Source organism: Lupinus angustifolius, chromosome LG12 (genome assembly GCF_001865875.1).
Source record: "Lupinus angustifolius cultivar Tanjil chromosome LG12, LupAngTanjil_v1.0, whole genome shotgun sequence".
Taxonomy (NCBI): Eukaryota; Viridiplantae; Streptophyta; class Magnoliopsida; order Fabales; family Fabaceae; genus Lupinus; species Lupinus angustifolius.
In genome coordinates this window covers 8,012,927-8,025,893 of record NC_032020.1, presented here as the reverse complement: position 1 = coordinate 8,025,893, position 12,967 = coordinate 8,012,927, and the positions used below count along the sequence as shown (strand labels likewise).

The 12,967-nt window shown below is 31.3% G+C and overlaps 2 protein-coding genes across 2 annotated transcripts; both read right to left on the bottom strand.

Moving 5' to 3' along the window:
• Positions 300 to 2,144, bottom strand: LOC109362081 (putative pectinesterase 63). The gene is made up of 4 exons (XM_019607650.1): positions 1,650 to 2,144; positions 1,321 to 1,527; positions 843 to 1,084; positions 300 to 465 (listed from the first exon to the last, which is right to left on the bottom strand). The coding sequence occupies exons 1-4, from the start codon at positions 2,142 to 2,144 to the stop codon at positions 300 to 302; spliced, it is 1,110 nt and encodes a 369-aa protein (XP_019463195.1).
• Positions 8,550 to 9,878, bottom strand: LOC109362841. Its single transcript, XM_019608886.1, has one exon. The coding sequence runs from the start codon at positions 9,722 to 9,724 to the stop codon at positions 8,762 to 8,764; it is 963 nt and encodes a 320-aa protein (XP_019464431.1). The 5' UTR covers positions 9,725 to 9,878; the 3' UTR covers positions 8,550 to 8,761.

Below are 12,967 nucleotides of genomic sequence, written 5' to 3'. Positions count from 1 at the left end.
ATACAACACCAATTGCTCCCTAATTCCATTCCAAAAATTGAGATTATATGATATCCACCTAACGTGAATTTTCCTCTAATAATATAACATATCGATTATTAAAATTGTCGAGCAAAGGATAATCTTTGCGAAAAAACACCGAATCGAGAATAAGTTAACAACAAAAGAGAGGCAATAAAACATGCAATTTACTAGAAGAAAGAATTTACATAGTGTTTTTTTTACTTATTTGATTGGTTTTACAAATGTAGAAACGTAAGCTTTTATCATTTCTCATTTTCAAAAAATGTGGTAATTTATTACACTCTAGGATTTGGTGGAGGAAGTAGCCATTTTGAACCTTGAATGTATCCAAGCGTAATAAAAGGTTTCGCCTCTAGAGCACTAAGTTGTTTTGTGTACTTGTAACGCCCTTTTAGATCTGCACCAAGTCCCTTATTCTTGTACTCTCCAAAATATAGATTTCTGTTGGAAATGTCACATAATAGTCATGTTATTCTCGTAGTTTGATTTATGTTATGTGTAGTAGAAAAGATTGAATGAAATGAGCTAATATGGAGAGAATCTAGTTAAGGATGAATTTAATCGATTAGTAATATTATATAGCATTCTATTTACTCGTGTTTTAAATTGCACTCTGCAACTGGAATTGTGGTCGCAACATTGCGGGTTTGGGAGTCTCCGCAATGGCATCGCAATCAAAGCCATATTTTCCGAATTGCGATAAAACACAAATACTTAGCCATGCACGTTCACTTATCACTCATGGAGCTAATTTTCAGTTTGAAAACCTATAAAATGCATAGTTCGAAGCATGTTTAAGTGTGGAGATAGAGAATTACCGATCATATTCTGGGTGAAAGTTGTTACTCCATGCTGCCTTATTCACAACAGCGCCTAAATAGGAATAAGCAAAGACAACTTTTGATTTAGACATCCATGCTCTTCCAAGGAGAGTCCCATTCCCAGTCCCAGTTACGTCACAATGGACAAATGAGTAGCCAGTATCATCTGTCTTCTTATCTCTTGCATGTGCTGTTATTACTGACATGCCTTCATCTCCAAGAACTCTTAACTCGGTGTTCTGCATCACAAGATCTAATCTCAATACTTGCATCAACCACGTTCCTCTTTTAATTTAGTGTATAACAAATTTATTCGACCCAGTGCTTTAAAATGCACGCGACCACAATATTGTGATCTTGGGAGTCTCAACAATTACAGTAAACACAACGTAACCGCATAGCAATTTAGAACACTGATTCCTACACTTTACATATGAAAACATAAAAATATTGTAGGTAAGACAATCATATTTACCAAAAACAATGTCTTTCCATTTCCAAAAACAAAATCAACAGTGCCTTGAATCAAGCAATCTTTGTAAATATGCCAATCTCCATCATCACACAATGTGTCTTGGAATCCTAGTAGTGTAACTTTATAGAATGTTGCTTTGTCACCAGAAGCTCTCAATGCAACAGCTTGGGCTCCTTTCCTCTTTCCATCAGGTCTTGGTGCAGAATTCTATAACATCAAACTCACAATGCAAAAATCAATAATGACATAAAATTACAATAATCCAAATAAGAAGTATATGTCTTTTTACTTGAAGTAATTTTTTTTAAGCTAGATCATAGTGTACAAACCGAGATTATGATATTTGAAGCCACAAAGTAATCTGATTCAACACTTAGTGTAGCACTATCAAGAGTGCCATATTTGAGAGCAGTGCCCCCATAGGTCAAGATTGGCATCTTCCCTGGAGCACCATACAACGTGATAAAAGGTTTTTCCCTCTCAATCCTTATTTTCTCATTATAAGTTCCACCTCCAATGTACACAATCACACATTTAGTATTCCCTTTAGGAATACTCTTAATGGCTTCATTGATAGTCTTGAAATTCCCACTACCATCTTGCATGACCTTGATAACTGTAGTTGCACTTTCTGCAGCAACAAGTGCTGGGTCTAGGGTGTTCTTTCTTTGAGATAAGGGTTTCACATTATTATGGTACCAACTGTTCAATTGGGACTTGTCAGCTGGAATAGGAACATTGTCATCTGCTAAAACAATGTTAGTTGCAAGGAGAGCTACCAGAAGAGATACATGAATAATGGAGCTTATGGATTTTGAGGCCATGTTTCTAGTTTTTGAATTTATTTCTTGAATTGGGTACATGTGTATGATGTTTCAATTTATAATACATATCTACGAGACAAATGCCTAAATTTTGCGAGACGTTTTGAAAAGCACTTAATTTGGTTCAACCATTTTCTTCAGTTAAGCTAAAATTAAACTATGTGTTGATATTGTTTGGATATAAAATAACAAATTCAAGGATTTATAGTTTTTAACCATACGAATGTGCACATATGCCAAAACTGAAAAGAGCTTCACATAGTCAAAATCTAGGCTATCATTTAAATTAGGAAATATTAAGATGAAATTTAACATGGCTGTCATAATTTATGGATTTTTGTAAGTTCGTTTGTTTCTTTTGTTTGGTAAGATAATGTTTTTTATTTATTATAAGGATTCAGCCGTCGGGGACCTCAAATTAGTATATTATAGTGTATTTTCTTAAAATAGGAACAAATTCTTTCTTCCATGATTTACATAAGATCAATATTTTCTGCAAAGAGTGGCTTGTACCATAACGAATAAAGGAAAAAGTGAGGGTCAGGTTTATGGGACTATAATCTAGTGGGTTTGTTGAAGATAGATTTACGCAACCTTATTCTCACAAACGAATAGGTTGTTTACATGATTTGAATCAACTACATCCACTCATAAAGATGTTTTAATGAAAAAGTTTTGGACACACTAAGAAGTAGCAACTTCGGCTAACATTATAGGAATATGAATTTGTATTCTACTTGGCTTGAGTGAATTTAGATCATGATAATGAACCTATGGAATGTATTAACATTAATCTATACTTCTTGGACACTTACTAAAAGGTTGGGTTATACTCAAGGTGTAATAGAGGTGAATACATGCACTTTCGAACAATCGCAACTAGTCTTTGCGGGATTTTGAGTTTCTTAACTTATTCAAAAACTCTCTCAATTAGATCATATATACTTGTATAAAATATATCTTCAACATTTACAAGTGAAAAAGCTTTGCATGCTACTCTTATCATAGTCTTTTCTGACTTCAAGTCATCTATTTACTAACTACAAATTTCTTTCTGTGAACTAGAGAAATACCTAAACACTTATTAAACTAATTCATTTCTCATTTAAATTGAACTATTTGTCCGCTATGTATATTATACAATCATGCGTGGAGTTTTATAATATAATCTTCATAATTTATATATCATATTGTCTTATTCAAAACTAGTTAAGATGGACTCATAGTTTTTATTCAAAACAATCATATAAAACAGAATGTTTTTTTATATTTATTTTATTAAAAAAGAAATATCGCTTACTCCTTGAAAGTAATGTTATTTGTTTATAGTTGTAAACATTCATATTAGAATATAAAAATAAGGTTGTATTTCTATCTAAAAAATTATGTAATTTTACTTTCCTATTTATAAGAGTATATTCCAAATATTTTCAAAGAAGATTTAGAATAAATCATATCAATGTATACATATTATTCATATATTTTCATGGGGGAATTGGCAATCTTAGGACCCATAGAGCGCGTTTGTTTTATAAATTAGAGAATAGTTCAATAAAAAACCCATAAGCTTATCATTATGTGGAAATTAACCCTTAAAAATTAAAAGGCTTTAAAATGCATCATAAATTTCATTATTTGGGTAAAGAATTAATCTCGTTCGAGGTCTGTGACTGCCCCTTCTAAAAATTGTTGTTCTGATAAATCTAATCCTTGACCATTGGCCTAGTAAAATGCACGGAGATCTATTGGGATCTTACACCACTAAACCGACAACTCGACAATAAAATTTTGGTTAGAGTAAAATGTAGTTTGTGGTTATAAAAAATGTTATTAAACTGATTGCTCAACTATACATTTCCTGCCCATGAACTATCCATTTATGTTAACGGTCATATGGATGTCTAATTTTTTTTAGATTAGCCTATTTTAATTTAAATTACCTTATGCCTTCACACGTAAACATGAATGCTAATACAACAACAATGAATTGGTGTGATGACATAAGGTCCTACTACATCCAATATTTTCATAGGTGCAAGAATGTTCTTTCCAACAAGTATTGCTACAAGATATTGAACAATAACTTTCGGACTTTACAATATTTGATGATTATATCACTAAGCCAACTTCGTTTTGTTTTCATTTGAAATTGATTACTGAAGATATGTTATAATAAATTTTAACTCACTGTGAAACAAGAAGAGACGCTCGCTTTCCCTATTGTAAACCATAAAACAAGATGAAATTTGGAAGCATAGTTGATAAGACAATCAAAATACCAAAGTATCCTTCAATGTTCGGCTTTGGTATGTCATTTTCTATCAAATTTTTTTTAACATTTTCATAACTAGGGACCAAATTGCACCTGAACCAATGTTTAGGGTATTTTTGGCACTTTTGTGAAGTTTAGGAAATAAAGTATACTTGGATCTATGTTTATGGGGCGTTTTCGTACTTTTCCAAATTAGTTTGGAACAAAAAATGTTGCTCTTTATGTGAAGCTATAATGTTTGGTAGAATTGATGAAATGATAAAATTGTTTATTTCTTTTCTTTCAGAAACACAATTGCATATGTTGAAGTTGGGCTAATAACTATTTTAAAATTGTAATTTTATGAAAATCAAACATTATCTTCTGATTTACCCCATTTCCGTTCGCTTAGCATGTTGTGATGGATGGAATATTTTCTATACTTGTTTTTTTATCTATTTTATTTTTCATCATATTTATGCAAGTTAGGGTTACCGTGTAAAATATATTGAGGCTACTCACTAAGGCTTTGTGTTATACCCTTCAACGTTTTACATATATCATCTCCAAACTAAAAGAGTTATAATTCAAAATTATCATTTTCCCTCAAATTTGTTGTGTGTGTTATGGTATATACCATTGGCTTAAAAGTCATATCTACCAGATTGTCAGTGCAATAGGAGTATGTGCCACTCCGCAAAGTTACATTATATACTTCAAACTTTGTACAAAGGCAAATGTGATAAGTTTAGGCAATATAACTTTCCAAATAATACGTCTTAAACAAAAAATTAGTGTTGCCTCAATAGCCTCATCCTTCGTTGATCAATATTCTATTTACACAATAGATATAAAATTAAAATGGAAAACAAAATACGTACCCCTTTAATTGTTTGTTGTCCTTTACATAGAGGTAGCCATATGTGTTGGAGCATACAACACCAATTGCTCCCTAATTCCATTCCAAAAATTGAGATTNTTGGATCGGGTGATTTTTTGCTTAAAAACCGATCCAAATGGACCGCGAACACCCCTAGTCTCAATAGATCCTCAAGATAACCAAAAGGTCAATAATTTGATTCTTATGAACGAGACTTATTCAGATGTCAGTCACGCATCCCGAAAGAGATTAATTCATTACCAAAAAAAACGTAAGAAGATACCATTGATTGTACCCAAAAAATTAAAGATATTTTTTTTTATGGCTTCAGTAACAGATGATTTGAAAGATCATTACACGACATGTTTTATGTTTGTATCTACAACTATCTCATTGCCTCATTGCCCTTACCATTTTCCAGCTCAGCCTCTTGCTGTCCCAACTTCCTTCCTCTCCTTTTTCTTATATAAACTTGGGTCACCATTGATCTATCTATGACACCGGACTCAGTGTTTTGGATACAAGTTTCAGGGTTGAGGGATGCACATAAAAGAAAGGTTTCGACTCTAAAATAAGTCTCGCTTGCTTGAGACATGTGCAGAGCAGAAACAAGGAGCTGATTAACAAGGACATCACCAAGGTTCTGAATGTAATCCAGGGGGAGTACTAGTTTCCTAGGGTCTCTGCTGAGATTGACTTCAGTATGGGTTGGCTGGCTACTTGTAAGTTGTAACAAGATTAAGTTTTAGTACAATTAAGCTTGGGGGGAATGATAGAAGATATTAGTTCGATAGTTTTATGAATAGTGGGCTTGGGACTTATACTAAATATACTATTACTTAACCTAATTACTAGTATTGATAGGTGCATTATATCAATTATATCAATCATATTTGGTCTGCTATTGTTAGCTGTTATTCTATGTTTTATCTTTTCTTTTCCCTATCTAAACCCAAAAGTTTCAACAATCCTCGATGCCTTCCCTGACCAAACTGCTCAAAACTCGTAAACAATCCTTACACCTGGGTTATCAACGACAATAATTAGATATAAAACCCACCATTCATTATGGAATAAAAATAGCTGGCTAAGTAATAATAATTACTTAACTAACATTGAAGTGAACAGAAAGATATACCTTGCTGATCTCACCACAAGTTACAAAGGAGAGGACACTCATGATAGCAAATAATACAGTGACTCTGATCATTCTGCTCTAGTTTCTTATTATAACTGCAGAAGCAGAGTATCAAAACCAAAATAATTTTGCATTTTATGTACCCTTGCACTAAAACGGTGTCATAGAATTATTGAACTAAGTAGTCAATTCTAGATAACAGAGTGGAGCAACGACCTTAAAAATGCTATAGTGGGTAGCAGGATGGCCTCTATTGGGACATATAAGGAAACAACATAAGTAATTTATATTATACACATCTATGCTCAAAAACAGAAAAAAAAAAATCACAAAATTACAAAACATTCATAATTATTAATCAAAATTCATTGTCAAATTAACATTCAAATTCAGCATAACCCAAAAAAATTTAAGCCTCTAATGTTTAAAAGTAAACAAGTAGAGTATTTCGAGAATGGTGAAGAAAAACACAAACAGAGAAGACTGCCTCTCATACACAGAAGAAGAACTCAGAACAAGAAAGTATTTAAATATATATAAAATAGAATGTGTTAAGGTGTGTGGTATAGTTAGACATGTATTTAGTGGATCACAAGTATTTTTTGAGGAGAACTGTGTAGCAGCTGTACATAAGACAAAAGGCACCACTTAGAAATAAATAATGCTACTCTGAAGCTAAAACAAAATGCACCACATAGAAATCCCTATGCCCCAATATAACAAATCACACCGCATAGCTTATACCCATAGCAGATTATACCCCAAAATGATCTAATATTAACAGAACACACCAAATAACATATATTGAATCCCAAACATAATATATAATGGTAATAATACAAAAACAACAATAGATATGGGTATAAAGTTACTTATTGGAAAATCCCAAAACATAACAGAAAATAGAGAATGAATATGAAGAAAATGGAGAAACAAAGAAGTAGCAGCGCACAACACAAAAGGGCTAGAGAGAAAGATATTAAAATTTAATATGATAGAATATGTGTTAAGGGGTAGTGTCTGACTTAGGGTGAAAATTCCAAGAGATTTGGTCTCTTCGCACCCTAATTAGTGATAGCCACTGGGGAAGGGAAAATGGTTAAATAGCCCTTAAAAGGAAGCTAACATCTAGAAAATGGGTGCATTTTCGAAAATTCTGCCAACGTCCTTGTAGTGGACAATTCTCTCTGGCTCTCTGCAAAACCGTGACTCCAGTCCCGAAAGTGGGCCATGGCCCCTGGAAAAGCATTAACCACTACTGTGTGCTATAATCGTATACTTAGCTATATATCATTTAAATAAAGAATAGTTCCACCTAGAAGAAGAATATTGGACACTTCTCACTCACTAGCCGTGATAAACAGACCGAATAAGACACTTACTAAGTTGTCCAGGCTTTTTTGTTCATTTCAGTGTTGCCCCAAAATTGAACAGGGTTAAAGATACTGAAGGGATGAACTCGAAACAGGACCAATGCCTTCTATCACAACTGATAATTGACATTATCAGAAGTGAAGAGAGAGAGATCAGAAACCAAAAATCAATTATTTTAACCAAATTCCAACTGGATCCTGGTTAGAGATGCCTTTCACTAAAGTCAATAAATATTATAAGATTGAATAATCTTTGCTTCAAGGGCTGAACTCTGAATACTCAACTTGCATGCCTCTTCCCATTAAGGAGGTCACTAAAGTAATTAAATTACAAAATACGACATGGAACAAAAAACTTGACGGAAATAGGCCCTTGCTGTAACCAATCCTACAGTCAACTGAACTTGGCTCTACATTGTACAGGAATTGGCTGGCAGATAAGTTACTACTATTCAAAAAATATGTCTAAGATGTAAATTCAATCAAGTTTTTAAATTACAGCTGCCACCTCAATCGTTTTGGTAGTCCCGCAGCTGCAATCGTGACTACAGCAGCCATATTTTCTTGCAATTGCAGTAAATGCTATGTAACAGCAACTCCAAACACAATTTAGAGCCATGGATTCAATCTCAGTCATCATAAAATAAACTTACAAAGCCAAATAGATTGTTTTATCTATTCAATTGCAAAGTAATGATAATTGAGAAACTTCTATTTGGGTGATCACTCTCATTGAATGCAACCGCAACATAAAAAACAGTAATGAGAAAAACACTACTAGGCTAATGTTAAACAAGGATTGGCTCTAACACCTTATTCAAATGAAAACATATAACATATACACACCGCAAAAACATCAAACTTCAACATACAATCTACAATTGTTTTACACTAGTCAATATTCCATCCATTACATAATAAAGAAATTCAACTTACAAATCAAACCCATGTCTCTATGGGCAGATACTCCCTAGATCATACATCCAAATTTTCCATCTGAATACTACTCTTGAGGGGCACATATTCTCCGAGGTAGCCACCAAGATGATCATGTAAAGCACTCTTATCAATCCCTTGATGATGGTAACTCTTGCAAACATAGTAGAACACACTCTGCACCAACAACCCCACCAGATTCACAATGACCAACACACCAACCAATAACCCACCAACCACAATCCTTCCAAAAACTCCATAACTATCTCCACCATGCACCACCACCCTACTGAAAACCCCTCCAATAATCCCACAAATTACCAAATAACCACACACCAAAATAGCAGCATACTTAGCCCTACCCTTCAACAACTCATAGCTCTTCTTCATAGCAGCATACCCATAAACAGGCTCCAACACAGACACCACACTAGCCAAGTGCCACAAAGCAGTGATGTAAACATGAACAACAAGAAACAACAGGAGGATCACAACAATGGAAAAGAAAAGCAACAAGGAGTTATCAGTATCAACTGCTATAACAAGAAGGAAGAGTGAAATCACAAAGACAAAGTTGTAAGCAAACATCAAAAGGGTCACATAGAGAAAAGTGATGAACAAACGTTTGAAAACTCTTGGAATAGCAGAGATCGTGGATGAAAAGGAAACAGCTTTGGAAGTATAAAGTGATGCCACAGTGAAAACAACAGCTGCAGTAGACAACAGAGAAAATGCAAAGAGAAAAATGAGGTAACAGAACTGAAACACAAGAAGAAGGGTCCATTCATGAGTGATTTGAGAAGGGTCTGCATAAGGGGATTGAAGTTGTGCCAAAATAGGGTGTGTGAAAAGAGAGTGTGCCAAGATTGCAAATGATAGAGGGAAAATAAGGGTAAGGGTGATTAGATAGAAGGTTTTTGGAGATCTTTTTGGGATTGAAATTGATTCTCTTAAGATTTCTGGGAGTGCTAAGAATTGAAGCTCTTCTGGTGCAAGATCCATTTTTTTTCTTTTGCTTATACTTGTGATCTGGTTTTGGTTTCAGATATGGAAATAAGAAAAGAATCAAACTTTGGATTGAAGTTATGGATTTGAGATGTTCTTCTTTCTTTCTAATAATTTTCTTTCAAGATGGTTGTATATTTTGTTCTCAGAAGACACGTTTTTGGTGTTATATATACATTAGTTTTCGGATAGGATTATTTATACGGAGAGAGTATATCAAAAATAAAGAATAAAAATTAATATGATAAAACACTTTTATCTTTTAAAATATAATTATATAATATTTTTCTCCTTGAAATGAAATGTAAAATTAACAACTTCTACTATCTTATTCATTAGTTTTAGATCTAGATGGTGATTGTTGACCAAAACATCACATAGTTTATTGTTTCTTCGTAGAAGATATTACTTAATACTTACTCAAGTGAGTGCTTCTTTGTTATAAATATTTATTGCAATATAATATCCTTTTTAATGCATTTATTACATTGTATTTTCATTTAATTTAATTATTTATTGCAATATCCTTTTTAATGCATTTATTACATTGTATTTTCATTTAATCTAATTATTTATTGCAATATCCTTTTTAATGCTTTTATTACAAGTGTATTTTCATTGAGTCAAAATCCACAAATAGCTTCTGGACAGATGAAATGAGTGTCCATTACTCCATTTTGGTTTGTTTTTTTGTTTGTTAAATTGTGATTTTTGTGTGTTTGCATTAGTTGTTAAAATGAGTTATTTAATATAGTAGATAATAGATTATGATAAATTTAAAGTTCCGTAAAAATTAATTTTGAAAGTGTCTTTTTAAAAAAAATTAAAAAATGTGATTTTAAAATATATTGTTTTTAAATTGCGTTTTTTAAAAAGAATTATTTTTTTCAGACATATTTATAGGTCCAATAAAAAATCAAATATATTAGATATTCATCTAAATCTATTAATTTAATAATTTAAAATATAATTTAATATATTTAAATGAATTAGTAGATAACTTTTTATTTAATTCATCCATTTTTTATTCATACTCATTAGTATGGTTTGATTAGATTAAAACATGAAAATGGGAAAAGGCTTTTCCTAAAAATGTTTATCAATAAGAATATGTTTAAAAATGCCTACAAACCCATAGGAAACTTCCATAAAGAATCGGTCATTTTGTGCAGAACAATGAGGGTTTGTTATTATGCATCAGAGAATAATATACATTGTTAGTTCATTAAATTTAATAAAATAGAAAATATATATTTATCTCTCTGAGTCTAAAGTCTAAACCACTCTTTTGCATGTATGAGAAATTTGTCCAGCGCCTTTGATAGTTTGATTTCTATTTGCACCCTTCTTTTCTTTTAAAAAAACTTCACTTTATAAAATATCTCAACCATTTAACCTTTTGGAATCACCATTATTAAACTCGTACCGGTTAATAACTCGGTTAGAATACTAAGTCAATAAATTAATAATTAGTCTAATTAACTTGGTTTACATTAAAAATTCATAATATCAGTTAATATTATTTAATAATCATATATTTCAAATATAAATATCGACAAATAATATTTAATTATTATAAAATGTCACAAACAAATTCAAAACATCTTCAGATAAATATATATTATACTTTAGTTGTAACAAAAAATGTAATTATGTTAAAATTTAATTAAATAATTAAAATTTTGCTACAATATAAGTTAAAATATAATTATAAATAAGGTAGAAGTTTTTTTCATCTTAAAACGACATTGTTTTGGTTATTTTTTAAAAATATGTTCTTTTATTGACCTAGAATGGTCTAATCATTCGAGTCACGGATTTTAGGCTTAAATCAACCAAATCGAACCGAACTAATTTGATTTTAATGTAAAACTGGTTAAAATGAGATATTCGGACCAGTTAGATGTGTGGTTCTTGATTTATCCAATCCGAACCTAATTTTATAACAGTATTTGGAATTATATTTTGAGAGTGTACAATTCAATACACAAGTTTTTGGAAGTTATTTGAAATAGTTCATGGAAGATCGAGAAATTATTTTTCAGAAAACATGGTTTTGGATGAGGAAGGAAAAATATCTACTTATTTGCCAATATAAATTTTATGCTAAGATTAATTCCCGATGTATATTATACTAAGATTATATAAGAGCCACTAGTCAACACTATTTCTCCTAACAATTTTAAAGCAATTCCCGATGCACATGATATGGTGTAATGTCTTATTATCTATTCATTTCCTAAGCTGAGATTAATGCAATATATCCTTGAATTTGGACATATGTTCTACACACAATGCAATTACCCAAAGTATATGACATTAACTTAGTGGTTTTCCCCTCAATTTATGAAACATGACACTCTCCTTTAATATAAAGATTTCAAAATTACATTCCTGATGTTTAAAATGTTAGATATTCCAATGAAAATCATAATCCACATAGTTTAGGTTGAGATGGATTTTTTCTTGAATAGATTCAACATGTATTCATTACTGAATGTCTAAATCTCACTTATTACCCTATCATAAATGAAATTTTAGGGTTTAGCCTAACCTATGTCAAAATCTAGACCAACTTAAAAGCCAATATAAGGGTTATAAACATATTTTCATGGAAAATATGTAATCAAGTCAATAGAATTCATCTATGAATATATTTTTTAGAAGTGTTCTATCTAAATAGTTTAATATGATTATATTGATAAGTGTTTAATTAGGGATGACAACAAGGTAAAGGAGTGCAAGTAGTATTTTCTCGTGCTTATACTCATTTTATTTGTAAGTGCCCGTGCAGTCATATATATGCATGAATATCGAACAGGTTTAAGTTTAAGTATATATTTATATATTTTATAATAATCAATAAAATATATCAAATAATTATTACTTGAATAATAAATTAATATACATATTAAATTTATTATTTTTAATCACTAAAATTCATTATAAAATTTATATTAATATGTAAAGTGAAAACATAACTCAGACTATTAGGTAACTTCCCTGCATGATTTTTATATAACAACTTTGCCCATAGATTAAACTTATGATCATTCCTTTGATAATGCACATTGATAGTCAAATTAAACTTATGGTCACATTGATAGTCAAATTATTCACTTGTTTTATGAAAATTAAGCTTATGGTCAAAACATCAGTTTGGAAAAAAATTGATACTAGAAATTGATAGTATTTATTACTTTTTTAACTCAACTAATTATTCCTTTGTAATTCATGGTC

Coding starts and splice junctions, on each gene's coding strand:
- LOC109362841 (XM_019608886.1), bottom strand. CDS start 9,724: ATGGATCTTGCACCAGAAGAGCTTCAATTCTTAGCACTCCCAGAAATC.
- LOC109362081 (XM_019607650.1), bottom strand. CDS start 2,144: ATGGCCTCAAAATCCATAAGCTCCATTATTCATGTATCTCTTCTGGTA. Junction 1,528..1,649: donor CTTCAAATATCATAATCTCG/GTTTGTACACTA, acceptor TTGATGTTATAG/AATTCTGCACCAAGACCTGA. Junction 1,085..1,320: donor ATGGAAAGACATTGTTTTTG/GTAAATATGATT, acceptor CTTGTGATGCAG/AACACCGAGTTAAGAGTTCT.